The sequence below is a fragment of the Drosophila melanogaster genome, chromosome 3R (assembly GCF_000001215.4).
Source record: "Drosophila melanogaster chromosome 3R".
NCBI lineage: Eukaryota > Metazoa > Arthropoda > Insecta > Diptera > Drosophilidae > Drosophila > Drosophila melanogaster.
Window position 1 is genome coordinate 8,334,294 of NT_033777.3, and position 19,343 is coordinate 8,353,636.

Below are 19,343 nucleotides of genomic sequence, written 5' to 3' on the forward strand. Positions count from 1 at the left end.
TCAAGTTATACACAATAATCTATACAATTTTTTTATTATTTATCATAACATATTTCCGTTTTCTTGCTGATGGATAATAAACTAAGCTAACAACCCATCTCTCCTTTTTTCCCCAGTTACCGCTCCTGTAGTCGCTCAACTTTGTGTTTGTGTGCCAACGGATGTGTGGGTGTATCCATGGATCGGAATTCGTACTCTCGCTCTCTCTCCGCTGCAATACCTACACAGACGAACCGAACCGAGTGAGTGAGCATACGCAACCGGGCGGAGTTAATTTCTGAATGCTTGAATGGCCAATCTGAAGCAAGTAAGCGTATCCGTAGCGTTACGCAGGGTGGGCGAGCGATGTCATGACTTCTTAGTGTCACACAGATGAGGAGCAGACGAAAAAGGAGCCGAGGGAGAAGGATAGAAGGAGAGAAACGGAAGGAAAAGGAAAGGGGCGGGGCTGTGGGAATTCTCGGAGCGCGTGCATCTATTTTTGGTTCATTAAGAAAGCCATATCGCTAATAAAGCGGCACAGACAGCTAACCCCGTAGATCCCCAGGGATCCACCTCCCGGCCAATGCGGCGTATGCGTGATGCCAACTCTCGCTGAGGCGTTGCGTCTTGCTTGGTTAGAGTTAATTATAAGAAATGCCGTCTTCATCTGATTGTCACTAATTCTGAATACCGCCATTTAATGATAGATGCCAATTGTCGTTGTCATTCCCTCATTAAAATGGTCAAATCGCCGCTCTTGCTATTCTTAATGTTGTGCTCGCTCTCTTCGCTGGCTGTTTAGCATGGCTGTGTGTGCACTTAGTGCGCGTGTGTGTGTGTTTTGGCCCACACACACTGTTGCGCGTTGGACACACCTCCTTGAGTTGGCTTACGCTTACCTGCTCATACCTTTTGTTGCGAATCCAATTGGCCCTCTCCCTGTCACTTTCTGATTTCTGCTCATTGCCGACTGCATTTCCCTGCATTTTGTGGTTTGACGAACGCCATTTCCGACATTGCCTTTGTTTTAAAACAAATAATTCTTATAGTTACAATGTACTTTAAAAAATTTAAACTAAACTCTCCTAATACAATTCATTATTGTTAAATTACTTGTCTTTTTAATTTTTTATAATTTTTATATAAATTTTAAAAACATTTAAAATGTATCTATTACATTGGCATTTTGATTTTGTAATAAACATAAATACATATTATTTAAATAATATTGTAAAAACAATGCATTTTCTTGTTCAGTTTTCTACTTACTTTTAAGAACGAAATGATTAAAGGGAAACACAAAATCATCATAGAGTAAACAATTTTTTTCTTTTTATTTAGTAATACTAGATAGATAATAATAGATCAAGTTGAAGAGCTTTATTTAATCATTAAAAACAATTAAGTAAATCTTTTAATAAAATAATCCAAACGCTAAGAAGTAAATCTCCGATACGTAATGGATCGACTTACAAAATAATTGGCCATATGCGAAAACCAAGAATTCTTCCCCGGCGGCCAAAGCTTCAATTTGATGACTAAAGCATTGGGGATAAAGAATTGGGGGAGCTGATGACAAAATTGTCTCCGCGTTTAACAAATTGGGTGACAGGCTTTGAAGTCGCCGGCAGCCAGCGACAAATGACAAGCATAACAAATGAACACTGTGCGTTTTCCGCTTATTTTTTTCTCCTTCACGGATACTTTCCAGTTGTATCTTCCTGTGTTATAAAACAAGCGGGAGTGGAAGGAGTCGATGTGGAATCTGCCAGGCACTTGAGAAAACAAAGGAGCTAACACCAGGGACTTGGGAAAAGGAGTCCAAGTACCAGGAGCAGCATCGTATGTCATAAAGTGGCAAATGCGCTATTAAATTGACACATATAAGTCAGAGGAGGAGGACAAGTTACATAAGATTGCGCCAGATGGGCGGGGACTATGCACTGGGAAAAAACACTTTGGAATTATAGATACAGAAGTTTGGATATATGTTTTGAAAAGAATTTAACTTATAAAGTACACCTTATTAATTGTTATCAATACATTTTTTCATTTATTATTCGTATAAAATTATCATATTGCACAGTCCTTTAACAATGGAAATCGCCGCTTTTAAAGTTACAAAAAAATATAGTAATTTTGTAAGTATCTTACCTTTTGTATCGTTTCGAACAACATTTTTCCCCAGTGCACAACTGCTGGAGTAGGCGGAAGCGTCAAATTGTCTACGGCAGCGGTACTCCCATAAACGCGCATAAATCCCAAACGAAAAAGGCATCGACACGTGATTATGCGACCCACTTGAGTCCTGGAACATAGTATCTGGAATCTAGAACCTACGAGCCCAGGGACCATGGACCTTGGGCGCTACATAAAACGGATCGACGCAACTGCAGTTGAGGATGAATTATTGGTGTAAACGAATACCCGGCTCAGTTGAGCGGCAACATACCGCAACCGACCTTCGTGTCACCTGATCCCACGCGTTCGCACTCAAGTTCCTAACTAGATGATGTCGTTCCCAGCTTGGTCAGTGCGTATAGTATATGCGGTCCGATTCCCATCCCCGAAGATCCTTAGATTCCGGACATGTGTTTCTGGTTTGCCAAGGTGTCGGTTTTCCCGCGCATCTTTCACGGGGCCGGGCTTGTTACGGCCTATAAATCGCCGATGGCATTCCTTCGATTCTCCGGCAAGGCATGCAATATGTTTTTGTTTGTTTACGCCAGCCGAATGCCTCTTTTTGCACGCAGCCATGGATGCAAAACTATATCAAAATAATATTATTGCCCCATTGTAGATACTTAACGATGGATAGCAGGTATTTCGAGTCGATATAATCGGCATTCCCCGTTCGCAAGAGGAACAACTTAAAATTGGAATTTGCTTGGTTTTTCGGTTGTTATTACGAAAGACAAAACTGCGTTGTTTGCAATGATCGGTCGTTTTGGGGAATCGCATCCATTAACGTCTGAAGAAATCCTCGGCTATTTGGTGATGGCTTTTTTTTGTGAATTATCCGGCGGGTGCTAATTAAAAACCTTCTACGGCCAAGGAAAGGAACGAGGCGAAGTCGAAGTTGAAGGCGAAGGCGACGGCGACCATAAAGAGCGGTGGCATGGCTTTGTGGTTTCCAACAATAATTAAAAGCAAATAAATAAACAGATTTGTTCAACGACTAATTGAAGCTCAAATAAATCAAAATCTAACTAATAGTGCGACGGGACCACCCAGAGTGCCGGGGTCCGTGTCCGTGCGTCCGGAGTGCTGACAAAAGTTGAGTTGTAATCGAAGTGTTAATAGGCCAAACGGGTTTCGTTGGACAAACACCATCGAAGAGGTCCAAAATCGCCCGAGGGTCGGACTTGTCAGTTTTTTTTATTCCATTTTTATTTCATTCAATTTCTTCTGGGCATCAGCCGCAGCGACAATCTGACGAAATATCCATCTGAAAGTTGCCCAGATTTGCCGACAACCTCAAACGGAGAAAGATGGAGCTAAGTTTGGGGATCGGACAAAACGACAGCCGGCGGAGCGGGGGCATTGAAGTTGGGGACGCAAATCGAGTTGGAGACGAAAGCGGCAGCGAGTTCGCTTCATGCTCGTTGCACTTGAACGCTTCAACGGCATTCTGATTTGTGGCTGCGGCTGCTGTGCTGTGCTGACTGCGACTGCTCCTAGTAGTGGTACTGCGAACCGGGATCCCAAAGTCGATCCGAACTGATCCGATGCGGACCAGGACGTGGCCATAACTCACGTGAGGAGCATCCAATGAGCGCGGGAGCTGTTCGAGGAGTCCAGACTATGGGGTACCTGGTAATTCAATTTCGATATAACAATGTTATTCAGCGACTTTCTTTTTATATACCATAAGCGAATGTTAATTTTTCTGAGGAAAATATAAAAAATTGTTGCATATTTTACGGCGTCTTTAAAGGGAAAGGCGTCCTGAAAATCCTAATAGATTAATTATCTAAAAATCTAAAACTTAGGTTAAGTTGCATTAATTTTGTGGACGCACTACTATTATTTACTTGATTCCATTGCATCTTAATACCCTATAGGAGTCCTATTTAAAGTCAACCATAAAATTGAAAATAAACAAACAACAGGGGAAAGGTGAAAGTTGTTTCCTCCTGTGGAGAATCGCATGGTAATCAGTTTGACCCTACTGCATAACCCAGCCCTCCCCAGATCCCGCCCAGAATCAAAGCCCGCCGCCGTTGGGCTTCCAATATGGCGTCGCTGCCGTTTCCGCATCGCCTTGATGCCGCTGAGATGCAGCGCTGATAGACGCGCTTTAAATGCATAAAATTGCCGACTATAAATAAGATTTAATGAAACACATTTTTCGATTCCCGATTCTACACGCATCCGCATCCAATCCACAAATATGGGGTTTACTTCGTTGTGTTGTTCTACCATATTGTTTTGGCAAAGGATTGTGGTCGCTGGGGAGAGAAGGCGGAGCGTTTAGCCCGGCATCTTCTATGCTTCTTGAGTTATTATTGTAATTTGGCTGTGGCCAGTCGAGTGGAACGGTTGCAGTTGCAGATGCAGTTACTCCGAAAGATCCCGACCGCGAGACACAGCGCAGAAGATGGAGAGCCGCCAGCGCTTTGGCATTTCGTGTTCATTTAAATTTTTCACAGTCTATGAAATATAATAAGTTTGCGACATGTGCACCGCTACGTTCCCATCCCATAATTAGCCAAACGAACTTTAATTAAAAATCGAGCTCTTTTCCGTTTCGGGGGAATCTATATTTTCGGGATCACATATGGCCCACGAATAGGCTATACAATGTCTGCAGCAGATCACCACTTTCAGTTCCGTTCGGAACCACCTACGCAGAACTGCTGGCCATTCCCAATGTGTTTACGGTGGGCCAGTCCGCGTCCACTTTATGACTTTTCGTTTCGCGCGCACATCCAAAAATTCAAATGGGCCGTAGCGGAATAATGGCAAACCAACGCAACGCAACACAACAGAAGAGGAAAGATTACGCTTTTCTGTTTATTCCACTTCGATGGGTATGCACTGTACAGTGCGTGGTGAAACTATAAGGATAAGTTACTTACTAAGTTCACTATACGAGTTTTCTATAAGGGAATATACTCTTAGACTTGAGAACATGCAACTGTTTGCGGAAACTATCTGTTAAATATTATTTCTCGTTTAATAACTAACATATTTCTTAAATTCCACAACAGTTTCGTGACGCACTGCCCGTTGTGAGTGTGTGGAAAATGCCAGGGAAAATGCATAAAGCGGCGGATGTTTTCATAATTTTTAATGCTTTAGTTTTATTTAAGTGTTTATGGAGAATAACTAATGAAAAACGTCATGAATTGCATATTCCGCCGCACTCGGGTATTAATAAACGGGCGGCGTGCATGGGCCTGTGCTTGTGTTAAAGCGCAACATGATTCGCTCGATTTAAAATGCATTTCCATGCCAATGGCAACGCGCCGAGTTGCCGCCCTTTGATTTATAAAACAGGCCGTTTCCTTAGCCGATTCCCCAGTCTCGACCGCATCCCAGATCTCTGCTCCATGTCGCCGCTGTTTGTTTACTTAATGTCAATGCAATTAAGGGGAAATACTTTTGGGCAAATATCTCGTTGCCAGCGACCGTGCCTAAAACAAATAAGCAGTCTCGTTACTTTACAGCCAGATCTCTTATATTTCCACGCTTTAAATGCTCTTGCGAATGTTCAGTTTACACATCAAATCTTAGCTATTCTAACACAAAACAATAAGCCAGGTTGTAGGTTGGGGTGTTTCATGTTGTCCAGGTATCCAGGGCAAGGCTCTGCAAGATAAAGGGATTAAGGATTGCGATTAGTTACAAACTTTTGGGATAGATGTTGTATCTGAATGGCAGATCTCTTAGGCAAGTGGTTCTCATGTTACACATATCTATTATTGTACAAATAAAATTCCTAATTAAACTATTATTGTATAAGACGGAGACTTTAAGATGCTAGTTTGCAAACAAATATTATAACTTAAGGTTTAAACATAGTCTATAAATTTATTAGACAAATACAGGGAATAGTTTACGGAATGTTGTCCTTGGATAATGTCATATTTTATGTCAAGAACTTAGCAACCTAGCATAAACACAAAATTCTAAAAAATGGAACTTACACAATCAAAACATTGAAATATAAGGCGACTACGCTGAATCACGGATCTTGCGCGGGGTTTAATGGCTTAGCTTAGGGTTCGGTACTGCGACTTCACTCCTTCTTGGGAACACTCAGCTCGTAGAAAAGCTTGCCCATGCCACCGATGCCGACGAGGGCGAGAGCGACGGTGACGCGGTAGAGCACGTTGTCCACGACGGATCCCTTGAGGAAGACGGGCTTGCCGTCCTTCTTCTGAAAGTGCTCCTGCACCTTGCGGATCTCGAAGTATCCCTTCTCGATCTGGTCCTTGGGCACGGCGGCGGACCGGCGGCCAGCGGTGGTAGCGAAGCTACGGACAACAGCCTGCCGAGGAGTACAAAATGTGCGGTTAGTTCTGAGGCTCCAGGGAACTTACGTAATTGGATGTAGGTAATGGGATCTCCAGTGTTTCGGAACTCATGCTGTTCCTCCAGAAAGGTGTGTAGAGTAATGTAAATTACTTACTCTCGACAGGTTCATCATTTTGCTGGGGTTTATTTTTAAGATTTAGCAAAAAGTGAGCAGTTTTCCTGGGCGAAAAATATCGGTCTGAAATATGACAGCTGACAACTGGAGATATATCGATGTATTATCGATACATCGATGTCGATATTTCCAGCAGTTTGGCATTCACCTGGAAATTCCTATTTAGTTTAATAAACAATTTAAGCAGCTGCCAATAAAAACATTTGTTTATAATTCCATAGCGTTACTAAAATACAGACGTTGTCATGGGCTTCCTCACAGTATTAAAAAAGATGCGACAGAAGGAAAGGGAAATGCGCATATTACTGCTGTGAGTTCCATGGAATTATAAAAAAATAAATAGTGATTCATGTATCGACTTTCTTATAGAGGTCTGGATAATGCCGGCAAGACGACAATCCTGAAGCGCTTTAATGGCGAACCCATAGACACCATCTCACCCACACTGGGATTCAATATTAAAACCTTGGAGCACAACGGCTACACCCTGAATATGTGGGATGTCGGTGGCCAGAAGTCTCTGCGATCCTACTGGAGAAACTACTTCGAGTCCACTGATGGTCTGGTCTGGGTGGTGGATAGCGCTGACAGGATGCGCCTAGAGTCCTGCGGCCAGGAGCTGCAAGTTCTGCTCCAGGAAGAGCGATTAGCTGGAGCCACACTCCTAGTTCTCTGCAACAAACAGGATCTACCGGGAGCCCTCTCATCCAACGAAATTAAAGAGGTTCACTCTCATTGATTTTTTATTGAAACAACACATTTAATATACTTTATATTTAAAGATACTACACCTAGAGGATATCACCACACATCATTGGCTGGTGGCCGGAGTTAGTGCAGTGACTGGCGAGAAACTGCTTAGCTCCATGGACTGGTTGATCGCCGATATAGCTAAGCGTATATTCACTTTGGATTAAATACAATTTATTTTACTTCCTTATTTCTCGACCAAGTACATTTTGTATAGCTTTTCCTGCTTTTCGTCCGCAAAATTGGGCTTAAAGTTCACCTTGTGTATGGATATAAATCCTTCGTCTAGGGCGGGTTCCTGGTACTTTTTCTTCATCATGTTAAATACCATGTCCTTGATCTTGGTGCGCGCGGAGTCTGATAGCTCTCGGAAAGCTATATTGTGCTTCACTTGGGCGACGGGCACATTCATCACAAGGCAGCGGCATGGAATCATCTTTTCGCTGGCCAACTGCAAGAATTTTTTTCGAGAAGCTGCATCCACATTGGTGTTATCCACCACACATGATTGGCCCGAGTCCAGGAACCGTTTACAGGCAGTCAGGCAGTTTTGAGTGCTACCCAATGTATCTGCATTGACGATTTTGTAGCCCCGCGGTTGAAAAAAGCTGGAACAAAAGTGGCTCTTTCCGGATCCTGGCAGACCCACCATGATGACCATTTCGCAGGGGTGGTCATCGAGGGTCAAGTCATCCGGATCAAGCAGAGATACTTGGTCCTGAACGCTAGTGGGTTCAAAGTCCGGCTTATTCCACTGCTCCACTTGTTTGCCCAGGAAATGAACCTCTGGAGTGTAGAATGAAATTCCCACGTTGGCTGCAAAAAGTCTGTCTACTAAAGAGTGATCTTTGCGCCGCTTGGTGGCTCCCTTGCCCGTCTCCGGTCTTCCGGCTGCATCGCCGACGAAGAAACATCGATCTTCCTGAATCTCAACGCCATCATTCATTTCACTCTTTAAGTGCTGCCACATTCCCGTCAAAGGTTTGCGATAAAATCCATCACCTATGGCTATAAATACTTGAATTGGAACTCCCAGTTTAGCCACAATATGCTTGATCTTGACCTTAAAGTCATCTAGGTTGATTTTTCCACGAGCAATGCCTCCTTGGTTGGTGAAGAGACAGATTTTAAACCCATCCTTGTGGAGATTCTTTAGTTTCTCCGGCACTTCGGGAAATATGATCTGCCAGTCGTCGGTGTTTTTGGGGAACACCAGTCCCGATTTTGTTTTTATAATGGTGCCGTCCATGTCGTAGCCAGCTATCTTTTCAGAACCTTTAACGCCGACGCTGGTAAAGATAACCAGCTTACCATTGCCAGATGAGTCCCACCTCTCGGATTTCTCTGACGGTGATAGTGTTGTGGACAACGGCTCAGCTTTCTCCTTGTCATACTCCGGTGGAGGGTTAAAGACGACCTCGAACTGATGCCTGCCGTAAACGATCTCCACCAAGTCTCCGTGCTTCAGCTCGCGTTCCCCGTTCTGCATAAGCATCAGACCATTGACGCCGCAGGGATTAACTCCCAGGACTTTAAGTGAAACTACAGCCTTTTTTAGGTCCACTTGCAGTTGAATCTGTCGCTTCGAGCACTTGGAATCTCGGATGCCGGTCTCCCGGCTGCGTCCCACGAAATTCTCCCCAGCGGTCAGGTGTATAGAATGGTGTTCCGGCTCAGTGGGTTTAAGGGTGCATATCCTGGCGGCCACATCCTTGCCAGCTTTTCCAACGGATCGGTTTAGGTATTTAGCCATAGACATTTTGGTTAATCAATAAATAAGAGCATTGCTTAATATTGACACCAAAATTCACTAGAGAGCGAATAGTGTGACCTAATTTGGCATTAAAAGAAGAAGAGTGGCACACAGACATATGTACTTTGAAATGAAAGTGGTTGTTTTTACCTATTTAAATTGAAAAATAAATTACTCCATATAAAAATCGGAGCCTAGGCTCTGTGTGAAACCCTTCCAGAAATCTTAAATCCATCAAAGATGGCTTATAGTAATAGTGTCACTTAAACATTATTCGATAGTTAAAGGCAGACAAAATTTTGTTCCGAATACTCCAGAAAGTTTCAGGAAACGTAAATGCAAAGAAACTGTTTCTCTTTGCGCGTAAGTTACCACCATTCCATACAAAACATTAATTTAATTCGTTCTTTCCGATCAGCCCTTCCTTCGGGGAGTCGGTGATGTGGGTGCAGTTTGTAAGCCCATTCGTGAATTTCGCAACTCGGCTGCTTTGAAATATGCTGCTGCTGCAGCTGCAGCTCCGAAGACACGTCCTGGAAAAGTTCCTCCAAAAATGGTCAAATTGAGGAAGCAATTTCAGGCGGACAATGATTTGCCGATTTTTCTAAAAGGCGGCAGTATGGATAACATATTATACAGACTCACCTGGGTGCTCTGCTTCCTCGGCATAGGTGGCGATGTATGGTTGTGGCTTGGCTATATCATTGCCTAAAATCAACAGAGATCATGCAAGCAAGCCCACAAAACACAAATACTCTGTACACGAATGCAAATACCAATTGTAACGACACATACATTAGTTAACTAGTAACGTTTCTGTACATAGGTAGTTCAAATACGGAAAATCAATTATATAATAATAATAATGTGCTTTACTTCAAAGTGTTCATTGGAGTTTTTAAATTATGCCGCCAATATTTTGCCATTCACATATCATATAACACATATGTGGTGTTATATCGACTCACAAAGCAGCTGGTCACACTGCTTGAACAACTTGCACTTTTGTCGGCATTTCTTAACTGCATATTTTCTCACTTTTTAAAGGTAAGTACGCACGAAATTACTTATTGATTATCTTTTCCACTTAAAACACGAATGCCCGGTGGGTTTTTGTTTGTTTTGCGATTGACTAACCACGTAGTTCTTAAACATTCACATTTTCCTTGGGCTCTGCCAGTTCTTCACGTTTTCGGGCTCCATTTTAGCCATAGTTTTGTTTTCTATATTCTTGTGGTAAAACGCCGCTTAACTGCCACATCTGCAGTTTAGCCGGCTTGCTGGAGATAAAATTGCATTATCAAGTTTTCATGTGTTCCCCGAGTTATTTGGCTTTTCATCCAAATTAAAGTAGCCTTTTCACATTTTCCAGTTGGGCGACAAGTAATGTAAAGTCTTCAAATAGAATACTCTCAAAAAATTCCCAGTAATGTTTTGGCTAAGAGGGCTACAGAGATCCCGGCAGCAACTGAACAGGCTGTGTCATTTCCGTAGTCGTCTAAATTACGGGACCAGTCCCAGTATTCGCTCAGTCCAACCGTCAATCTCCAGAAGTTTGGGATTTTGTAGCTCCCTCGTTCGTTACAGGTATTTGCCAGGTGTTATCTAAAGCCCATGTATATAATCGGTCCGGTTCGCCATATGATATCTTTGCAGCTGCAGCACCAACCTTCCCCAACCCGCTGAGATGGCCAGTAAAACCGCGCACTTCGTCCTGCCTAACACGCAGCCCATTGCCGATTTGGACTGCAAGAGTGCCTTCGAGAATCTCACCGAGAAGGAGAAGCTCTACGCCCACCACTTCAGCCAGGCCTCCTGGGACGGCGGACTCATTGCCTTGATCCAGTCCAGTCCGGAGGCGCCGCTCATCTTCTCCCTGCTGCACCGCATTTTCCTAGCCGAAAAGATTCCTGTTCTTAGGGCGAAAGCCCTGGAGGCGGGAGTGTCTGCTGATGATTTTACGGTATGGCAGAGGAGAGTTTCATATTCTCGAAAATAAATATTAATTTTGATCACTTTCAGGCCTTCCTAGTGTACGCCTGCGGTGTGTTCGCCAACGCGGGCAACTACAAGGGTATGGGCGACAGCAAGATCGTTCCCAATCTCTCAGAAAAGCAATTTGAGACTATAGTAAAGGCATCCGCTGCTTACAGCGATGAGCCGCGCGTAGGCAAGATCTTCGAGAAGGTCAAGAATCTGATTTATGCGCTCGAGTCGCGTAACGAGATCCTGGGCTTTGCTCCCGACGGAATCACCACCTACTGGTCGGATAACTGCACCAAGGAGGACTCCGAGATCGTGAACGCTTGGCTGACCTCAAAGCGTATCGAACCGTACATGTGCCGGACCTTCAAGATAGTTGAAAATGGTCAAACCGTCTACGATGTAAAGCTGGGCTCCGTGGCGGAGTCCACGCAGGACGGCATCACACTTCCGCTGGAAGAGTATAATGGCAACAAGTTTAGGGTGACACGCGGTGATTACCAGAAGCTGCTTCAGCGCGTCAACCAGCATCTGCTGCAGGCCCAGAAATACGCAGCCAATGAAAACGAGTCCAAGATGATCGAGCACTATGTCCGATCCTTTGAACAGGGCTCGCTGGACGAGCACAAGAACGGATCGCGTTGGTGGATCAAGGACAAGGGACCTGTCATCGAGACCTACATTGGTTTCATTGAGACATACAGGGATCCTGCTGGAGGTCGGGCTGAATTCGAGGGCTTCGTGGCCATGGTGAACAAGGAGAGCTCGGCCAAATTCTCCGAGCTGGTGAACCGCGCCGAGAAACTAATAGAGTACCTGCCCTGGACGGAGCCTTACGAGAAGGACTCTTACCTGAAGCCAGACTTCACATCCCTGGATGTCCTCACATTTGCCGGCAGCGGAGTACCAGCGGGCATCAATATTCCCAATTACGACGAAATCCGCCAGGATGAAGGCTTCAAGAACGTCTCGCTGGGCAATGTGCTGGCCAACATCAACCGCAAGGATCCCATTCCTTTCCTCACCGAGGAGGATCAAACTCTGATGAAAGAGTACAAGGTGAAGGCTTTTGAGGTGCAAGTGGGCCTCCATGAACTCCTAGGCCATGGTAGTGGCAAGCTATTCCGCATCGACGAAAATGGTGTGTACAACTTTGACAAGGAGAACACTAAGAACCTGGTCACCGGTGAACCCATCACCAAGTGGTATCTTCCTGGAGAAACTTACGACACCAAGTTCGGAGCAATTGGTTCCTCGTACGAGGAATGCCGCGCCGAGGCGGTGGGCTTGTATCTCTCCCTGCAGCGTGACATCCTGGAGATCTTTGGCTTCAAGGACAAAGCCGAGCAGGACAACATCATCTATGTCAACTGGCTGAGTCTCATCTGGAACGGCATGGGTGTGGCTCTGGAAATGTTCAACCCGAAGTCCAAGCTGTGGCTCCAGGCGCACTCTCGCGCTCGTTTCGTGATCATGAAGGTGCTGCTGGAGGCAGGCGAAGGACTCGTTAAGGTCGAGGAAACCGAAAAGGGTAAAAACCTTTTGCTGACGGTGGATCGCAGCAAGATCGATACCGTGGGCAGGAAGGCGCTGGGCGATTTCCTGACCAAGCTGCAGGTGTACAAATCCACCGCCGACATCGAGGCAGCTTCCAAGATGTACGAACACTACTCGAAGGTCGACGAGAGCGGATCGCATCCGTGGGCCAAGTGGCGGGATATCTGCCTGGCGCACAAGAAGCCGCGTATGATTCTCGTCCAGGCCAACACGGCGATCGGCCAGGACCAAAAGGTCCAGCTGAAGACCTACGAGCCCACCCACGAGGGGTACATCCAGTCATGGGTGGAGCGCTACCCCAACACTGACATCGACGATCTTCTGGAGAGCATCGTGGAGAAGGACAAGAAGTATTTCCCGACTGCCTTCAACAACTGAGAACATTTCGCATTTAACATTTTCGCCTTCATTATCAATTCAATTTGTTAACTATGATTTTGAAAAAAAATATATAAAAATATATATAGTCATCTAATGACCAACAATTTTAAATTTTAAATTGCTTTTATAGTAAAACTTTCGTAGTGAATGGTGATTTTAAGATCGTTTTTGCCATTCACCGAAAATATTGACAAAGGACCTGAATTTAATTGCTTGTATGTACATACATATATTGCGACCAAATGTATATTGCTCATAATAGCTCCACAATTAAGAATGTAAATATAAAATCAAATACTACAATTTGTTCATTGAATGTTTTCATAGTAGCCAGTCGATAAATATTGGTTTTTTTTTTTTTATTTTGTTTCTCGTTTCCATTTCTGTTTGCATTGTTTTGACCACCATGGCAACCGGTAGAAATCGTGGTAACCACAAGGAAGGTGGCACTATCAACATCGGACAGCCGCTATTCCAGGTGCCTCATTCATTGCGCAAGGAGCACGACTTTTTCAGCTCACAGCTGTTCCGAAAATTGCAGTACGACCTGGAGGAGGTGAGCCGCAGCCAGGAGCTTTCCAAAGTGAGTCCCATAACCCGCGACTTCATCGAGGAGGCAGCGATGACGCAGGAAATGCAAGATCTTAAGCGTGCGGAGTTTGTGGAGAGGAAACGTCGCCAGCAATTGCGGCGGGATTGCGAGGAACTGCGCGACTTGGCGGAGCAGCTGCGCCTAGCCGCCATTTCCAGGGATATAGCCGAGAATTTGGAGGAGAAAAAACGTCGTCGACAGCTAGACATCAAATTGGAAGCCGCGGAAGTGTCCCAAGAGCGCTGTCTGCTGGAGGTCAGGCAACGTGAGAAGGAAGTGGCTCTTAAGGAGGAACAACGCCGCCTTAGGGAGTCCTTGGCTGAACAAATGGAGGAGAACCGCCGACGGCGCCTGCAAGAGCACGCTCAGGTGATGAATGACCGGGAGCTGAGCCTTCTGATGCAGAAGCAAATCCAGGAAGAGGATCGAGCCCAGGAGCTGGAGGCGCAGAGAAAAAAACTACAAAAGCGACAGGACATGCTGCGGTCCATCAAGGAGAACCAGGAACTCAGAGAATGGCAGCGAGCTCAATACAACCAGGAGTTGAGTGACTTAGTCCAGAAGCAAAGTGACATGGAGCGCAGGAAACTCCAGCTGGAGGCTGAACGCCAGGAGATTCAACGCAAAAAACAAGAAATCAGCATTCGTTTGGGCCAGCAAGTCCTAGAAATCGAAGTAAGTCTTGAAGCGGTTTTTCGATTCAATCAATAAAGCTAACTCTTATTGCAGAACAAAAAACGGCATCGCGACAATCTGCTGCTGGATCTGTTGGAGGCGGAGTACACGGCCAAGAGTGACGAGCGCTATCGCCAACAGATGCAGCAGGAGCAGATGTCTCGCCAGCGCACCAGACAGGAGTTGGATCGCTATCGACAGGAGGTGAAGCATCGTAAGATGGCCGAAATGCAGATGAAGCGGGCGGAGATGGCTACGCGGCAGGAGGAGGCGCCGGATACAATCAACCAGAATTCCGAAAAGCAACTGGATGAATATCGCAGACGCCGGGCCCATGGAGCCTCCTTGCTTGCTATGATTGAGGATAATCACCGGAAGCGGGCGGAGGCCACCGCTGAAAATGTTCAGTACTTTGACATGAAGGCCAAGATCGATGCCGAGCAAGAGGAACGCATCAAACAGGAGCGTTTGGCCATGTTGAGCCAGGTTCCTTCCTCCGTGCTTCGATATCTACCAAAGCATGTCCTTAAGTCTACGGATAGGGAGCATTTCTGCCTAATTGACGCTCAGGCACGGGGCGGTGGCGATTCCTAGTCAGTGGCATAGTTCCAAATTGTAATTCTAAGACGGTCAAGTTTATTTTTGGCTTCCAAAAATAAATTATTTAAAATTAAGCGCCGTTGTGTCTACGTGACGTGTATCATTTAGGCTAGCGAAGATGCCAGACCGTCGCCTGTGCTGCCAGTTCGTTGTTTTGCTCGATTGGAAACCTCGATTGAAAGGATATTCTCACAGAATGCGCATCTGCTGTTTCAATTTGGTTTAATATTATTTTGAAAGCTCGGCCTAATAACCGCTTCATAATTGCCGCGAAAGTGTTTATGCAGTCCAATCAAAAATACTATAAATGTTATCTGTAATTGAAATTTTATATCAAATTGACTACTAACTATTTCTTTGCATCTTACTAATTGCATTCAAAAAACATAACTTTCATAAAATACATGTTTAGATATACGTTTATTTTGACTGGTATACCAATATATATCTTTTTATAAAAGATAAAGCCAGTGCTGCGGAAGCTTGTCGCTGGTGCAGAAGCTCGTGTGTGTGAATAGCTTCTTTTCGAAATCAGTGGTACCGAGCAATATCGAAACCAAGACATCCCTAACACGCCCATTATCGGACTATCGATACTATCGCGAGTGCTAGCTGACGCTGGTCTGGTTTTATTTTATGTTAACGGGAGTGATCTTGCGTACAAACAATAACACGGAATCGCAGTGAAAGGGCGTTGCACAAATGACAGTGTTTTGGCAAAATGCCCGGGCTAGTTTTGACCACGTTTAGCAGTGCCTAGAACGCAGAGTGCGCGACGCTAAAACAAGAGAACCGCGACAAAACAAAACGCGGAAACGCATAAAGTGAAAAAAAAAACACAAACGCAGACAGCGAACTTTGGACACAGACAATCGTAAACGCACGGGGAAAACAAAGAAAAACGAAGAAATGTCGGCGCAGCGTCTAAATGCAGCGGAACGGGATTTGGAGAAGTTCATCAAGTTCCTGGTCTTGAAGTCCACCCAGGTGGTGGTGCAGTCCCGACTGGGCGAGAAGATGCAGACACAGTGCAATCCACTGGCGGGCAGTGATTGGTTTAACATAGCCGTGCAGGATCATCCGGAGGTCCTGGACGAGACCAAGCGGGCTCTGAACCTAAAGACAGGAGAGAGCATTCTGCAGCGCCTGCCGTTGTGCGTGGAAATATCCCTGAAAACGACTGAGGGTGACCAGATGGTGTTGGAGGTGTGGTCCCTAGACCTGCTCCAGCCCCAGAATGGTGCCTCCCCGGCCACCAATGACCTGAACCCCGAAGGCCAGACCCTAAAGGCAGCCCACGCCATCTACAATCGCATGGGCATCATGCTCAAGTCCCTCATATCGCTGACCCGCACCACGCCCGCCTACAAATTATCCCGGCGCCAGTGCCCCGACTCGTATGGCATCTTCTACAGGATCTACGTGGACAGGCCGCAGGTCCACACCCTGGGCGAGGGTCACAAGCACGTAAAGATCGGACAACTCAGCACGATTGTTGGCTCGCTGGTCATGTCCGTGGCCTACCGCACAAAGCTGACCATTTCGCCCACGGCTGCCCAGTCAGAGAGCAACACCATAATGCTGAAGTCGGATCACTTTAGACCCGCCACGGATGCCAATACACCTGGCAACCAGCAGCAGACTCAAAATGGCACTGTCGTGGCCAAGAAACTGGGCTTGGGTGCCCTAAATCCCGCCCAGGGTACAGCCGATCGGCGGTTTATCGATATAGAGAAGCCGTTGCGACCGGGAGCCTTCACAGATATGGGCAAACTAAAGCAGTACACTGAAGATGACTTTGTGTTGCCGGAAACCCCGCCTTTCGAGTGGCTTTTGCGAGGACGCGGCTCTGTGGAGTCCCTCAATCGACTGGATAACAATTCGGTCGCCAGTGTAAACATCAGTAATAACAACAATAGTACGCAGGATAGTAAATTCAACCAGATCAGCAATCTCAACAACAACTCGGCAGGCTTCAAGAGTTTCGAGAAGAACTCGGAAAACTCAGTATCGCCAATAAAGAGCCTGCTGATCCCCGCCAGCGCCACAGCCACATATCGTCACCATTCAGAGCCTTCGCTACAACCACCGCCTGATGATGATAATCTGCTAAAAGAGCTCCACTTCCCTTTCGCCTCGCCCACGTCGCACGTAAACGATCTGGCCAAGTTCTACAGGGAATGCTATCATGCGCCACCGCTGAAGGGACTTAATGAACTGCAGGCAGAGATCTCATCGATTTCCTCGACCCCGCCAGCATCCAGTGGTTCCGGCGGTGTAGCAGCATGCGGTCCGACGGCGGCGGCCACAGCGATCGCAACCAGTTCCGCTGATGCCAGCGCCATGGACGATCTGTCCCGGCAACTGGAGCAGTTCGAGACCTCGCTGGAGGACTACGACAAGCTGGTCTCGCAGTTCGGGCTAACGGGCTCCTCATCGACGGGTAGCCGCAGCAGTGGTGGGCTCCAAATGAGCAACTGAGCGGAATAATGCCTCTAGTTATGTCATTAGTTAGTTTTTATTTATGGAAGGGCGGTCAATATGGAGAGAGGCAGGGACAAACTAAAATATCAAGGACGACTTTAGAAAGATTGCTTGGGAAAGTAAAGGTCTTAAGTTCAGCATTTCTCTCATCCTTTTAAAATCAGTTTTCAGTTATGTATTTCGATTAGATAAGGAATGTAAGATCAGATTTTACTGCATAATGTTTATATGTCTTTTTAAAACAACCTACTTTCTTATCACCCAAGCAATGTTGCATAATGATTAAAGAATATTTTCAAAGAAATGGATTTCAGACCTATACTTTGGCTTGAGCCCTCGCATATAAATGTTGTAAGATTGTCAACTAAAATATAGACCCGCCCTCATATTTATATATGCCATTGTGTTAAGTAGAGTTGATAGGCTGCTATTTGATATTACCCACTATGTAAATACAATATATATATATATATATATATAGGCTTTTGTAGGCTCTAGGACGATGGAAGATGTATATACATAGGAATTGGAGAGCTCATGTCACGTTTCAAAGTTTCCGATGCAGCAGTTTAGACCCTAGACACAAATACATACATAAGCAAGTGACCCATGCAAATGCATATAGATGGCTATATAGCTTGTGCATATGGTAGTAAGTTGGGCGTACTCGTCGCCTGTTTGTTTGTTTGTTTCTTTGTTCAAGTGCCTTTCGCCTGCTTGTGAGTGAAAAAATCATGTATGTACATAAATAACTATAGATAACAGCAATTAATCAGAAAGCCAAAAGGTTTATTTCTGCCGGAAGTCAGCAAGTAAGAACTGTTCGATCTATGCAAATGCATATCCACTAATCGAAAGACTTGAAGCATAACGAAATATATCTATCCTAACTTAGTTGGCACTGTCAGGAAGTTGAAGAGAGCAGCTAGTGTTTTGTTTTGTCTTTAATCGTTGGTCGCTCTTGCTTATTTATTTGGTTTACAATTGCAAAATTATGAATATGAGAATCGAAATTCGAGTATACATTAAAAAAACACTAAACGATAAGAGTAAGAACATTTATACGTACATATAAACAATGAATAAAAGCAATTGTTAATCAAGACACTAATCAAAATGTTTACTTCTGTGCTTAGGGGCATGTCACTTGTTGATTGTGCCACGTAATATATAGAGTGTGTGCCCTATAGTTACCCTTGCCAAATGCTAATGTACATATATGCTTATATATCTAAGCATCTAGACCATGCCGGATCACACCTCCTGACGCCGTGAGGTCATGTGACTAACCCACTGGAGATGCGAGGCGAGCGGAGTTTATGAAACACTCCCCCGAAAGGGTTTTTCCATCGCCTTAAACTGGTTATGGTTTGTTTTCATTTTGCATACTTACTTTATCGCACTGCCTGGTATTCTATCACTCAATCGAAATCGGGTATTGTATAATGTACGTCAGTATCGAGAATGTTGCGCTGCACCTGCTTACCTGGCAGTTTGTTGTGGTCGTTATCAATTAACATGCGATTAGTATTCCCGATCTCCTCCAGCTGACGACCCTCCCAGCGTTGGAATCATACACATATGTATGTATTTACTTACACATCTTTGGGCTAATCTCTGGCACTACGGGTATTTGCGCACTCCGCCCGGGGAGATTGCAGTCTCTTTTTTAGCATTTGTAGCAGCTAAATTCCCATTGCGAATTAACGTCACCATGGTAACGGCAACGACATCGTAGAGGCTAAATAGTTTTATTTTTAACTAAGCACACATATATGTTTACAACTTTTCTGTTCTGTCGGCCGATCGGCGGCGACTATCTGCTGCTTGGCTTTGTGCCCGATTCCTTCTTTCGAGTGCTAATGACATTGTCATAGTGCAAAACAAATGGACAGCTGTGCACGCTTCGCGCTGCCTTCACGTGAGTG

General features: G+C 45.1%; 7 protein-coding genes and 1 non-coding gene across 11 annotated transcripts; 5 read left to right on the top strand and 3 right to left on the bottom strand.

Moving 5' to 3' along the window:
* Window positions 1-5,650: 5,650 nt before the first annotated feature.
* Window positions 5,651-6,750, bottom strand: COX7A (Cytochrome c oxidase subunit 7A). 2 transcript variants are annotated; one of them, NM_143927.4, is made up of 3 exons: window positions 6,620-6,750; window positions 6,135-6,478; window positions 5,651-5,796 (listed from the first exon to the last, which is right to left on the bottom strand). In NM_143927.4, exons 1-2 carry the CDS (start codon window positions 6,635-6,637, stop codon window positions 6,227-6,229), a joined length of 270 nt encoding a protein of 89 aa, NP_652184.2. In that variant the 5' UTR covers window positions 6,638-6,750; the 3' UTR covers window positions 5,651-5,796; window positions 6,135-6,226. The 2 variants fall into 2 exon arrangements, with proteins under 2 accessions (NP_652184.2, NP_001246986.1); NM_001260057.1 differs by lacking the exon at window positions 6,620-6,750 and adding an exon at window positions 6,531-6,606.
* Window positions 6,751-6,806: 56 nt separating this feature from the next.
* Window positions 6,807-7,579, top strand: Arl2 (ADP ribosylation factor-like 2). The gene is made up of 3 exons (NM_057538.3): window positions 6,807-6,950; window positions 7,010-7,364; window positions 7,423-7,579. The coding sequence occupies exons 1-3, from the start codon at window positions 6,886-6,888 to the stop codon at window positions 7,555-7,557; spliced, it is 555 nt and encodes a 184-aa protein (NP_476886.1). The 5' UTR covers window positions 6,807-6,885; the 3' UTR covers window positions 7,558-7,579.
* On the bottom strand, window positions 7,368-9,223 carry PNKP (Polynucleotide kinase 3'-phosphatase). The gene has a single exon (NM_141535.4). It carries the CDS (start codon window positions 9,147-9,149, stop codon window positions 7,578-7,580), a length of 1,572 nt encoding a protein of 523 aa, NP_649792.3. The 5' UTR covers window positions 9,150-9,223; the 3' UTR covers window positions 7,368-7,577.
* Window positions 9,224-9,375: 152 nt separating this feature from the next.
* COX7AL (Cytochrome c oxidase subunit 7A-like) lies at window positions 9,376-10,017 on the top strand. Its single transcript, NM_141536.3, has 2 exons — window positions 9,376-9,506; window positions 9,562-10,017. The coding sequence occupies exons 1-2, from the start codon at window positions 9,480-9,482 to the stop codon at window positions 9,853-9,855; spliced, it is 321 nt and encodes a 106-aa protein (NP_649793.1). The 5' UTR covers window positions 9,376-9,479; the 3' UTR covers window positions 9,856-10,017.
* Window positions 10,018-10,106: 89 nt separating this feature from the next.
* On the top strand, window positions 10,107-13,172 carry DppIII (Dipeptidyl aminopeptidase III). Of its 2 annotated transcripts, NM_169217.3 has the most exons (4): window positions 10,107-10,190; window positions 10,516-10,730; window positions 10,800-11,106; window positions 11,166-13,172. In NM_169217.3, the coding sequence occupies exons 2-4, from the start codon at window positions 10,573-10,575 to the stop codon at window positions 13,059-13,061; spliced, it is 2,361 nt and encodes a 786-aa protein (NP_731237.1). In that variant the 5' UTR covers window positions 10,107-10,190; window positions 10,516-10,572; the 3' UTR covers window positions 13,062-13,172. The 2 variants fall into 2 exon arrangements, with proteins under 2 accessions (NP_731237.1, NP_731238.1); NM_169218.3 differs by lacking the exon at window positions 10,516-10,730.
* Window positions 13,173-13,285: 113 nt separating this feature from the next.
* Window positions 13,286-15,003, top strand: CG7352 (uncharacterized protein). Of its 2 annotated transcripts, NM_001170079.1 has the most exons (3): window positions 13,286-13,342; window positions 13,485-14,331; window positions 14,386-15,003. In NM_001170079.1, the coding sequence occupies exons 2-3, from the start codon at window positions 13,687-13,689 to the stop codon at window positions 14,923-14,925; spliced, it is 1,185 nt and encodes a 394-aa protein (NP_001163550.1). In that variant the 5' UTR covers window positions 13,286-13,342; window positions 13,485-13,686; the 3' UTR covers window positions 14,926-15,003. The 2 variants fall into 2 exon arrangements, with proteins under 2 accessions (NP_001163550.1, NP_649795.1); NM_141538.2 differs by lacking the exon at window positions 13,286-13,342 and having other exon boundaries at window positions 13,426-14,331.
* On the bottom strand, window positions 14,409-14,485 carry mir-9380 (mir-9380 stem loop). The gene has a single exon (NR_144676.1). It is a non-coding gene; the product is annotated as a mir-9380 precursor RNA (primary transcript).
* A 518-nt stretch (window positions 15,004-15,521) lies between the features above and the next one.
* On the top strand, window positions 15,522-18,524 carry Atg13 (Autophagy-related 13). The gene has a single exon (NM_141539.4). It carries the CDS (start codon window positions 15,841-15,843, stop codon window positions 17,410-17,412), a length of 1,572 nt encoding a protein of 523 aa, NP_649796.1. The 5' UTR covers window positions 15,522-15,840; the 3' UTR covers window positions 17,413-18,524.
* The last annotated feature ends 819 nt before the right edge of the window (window positions 18,525-19,343 follow it).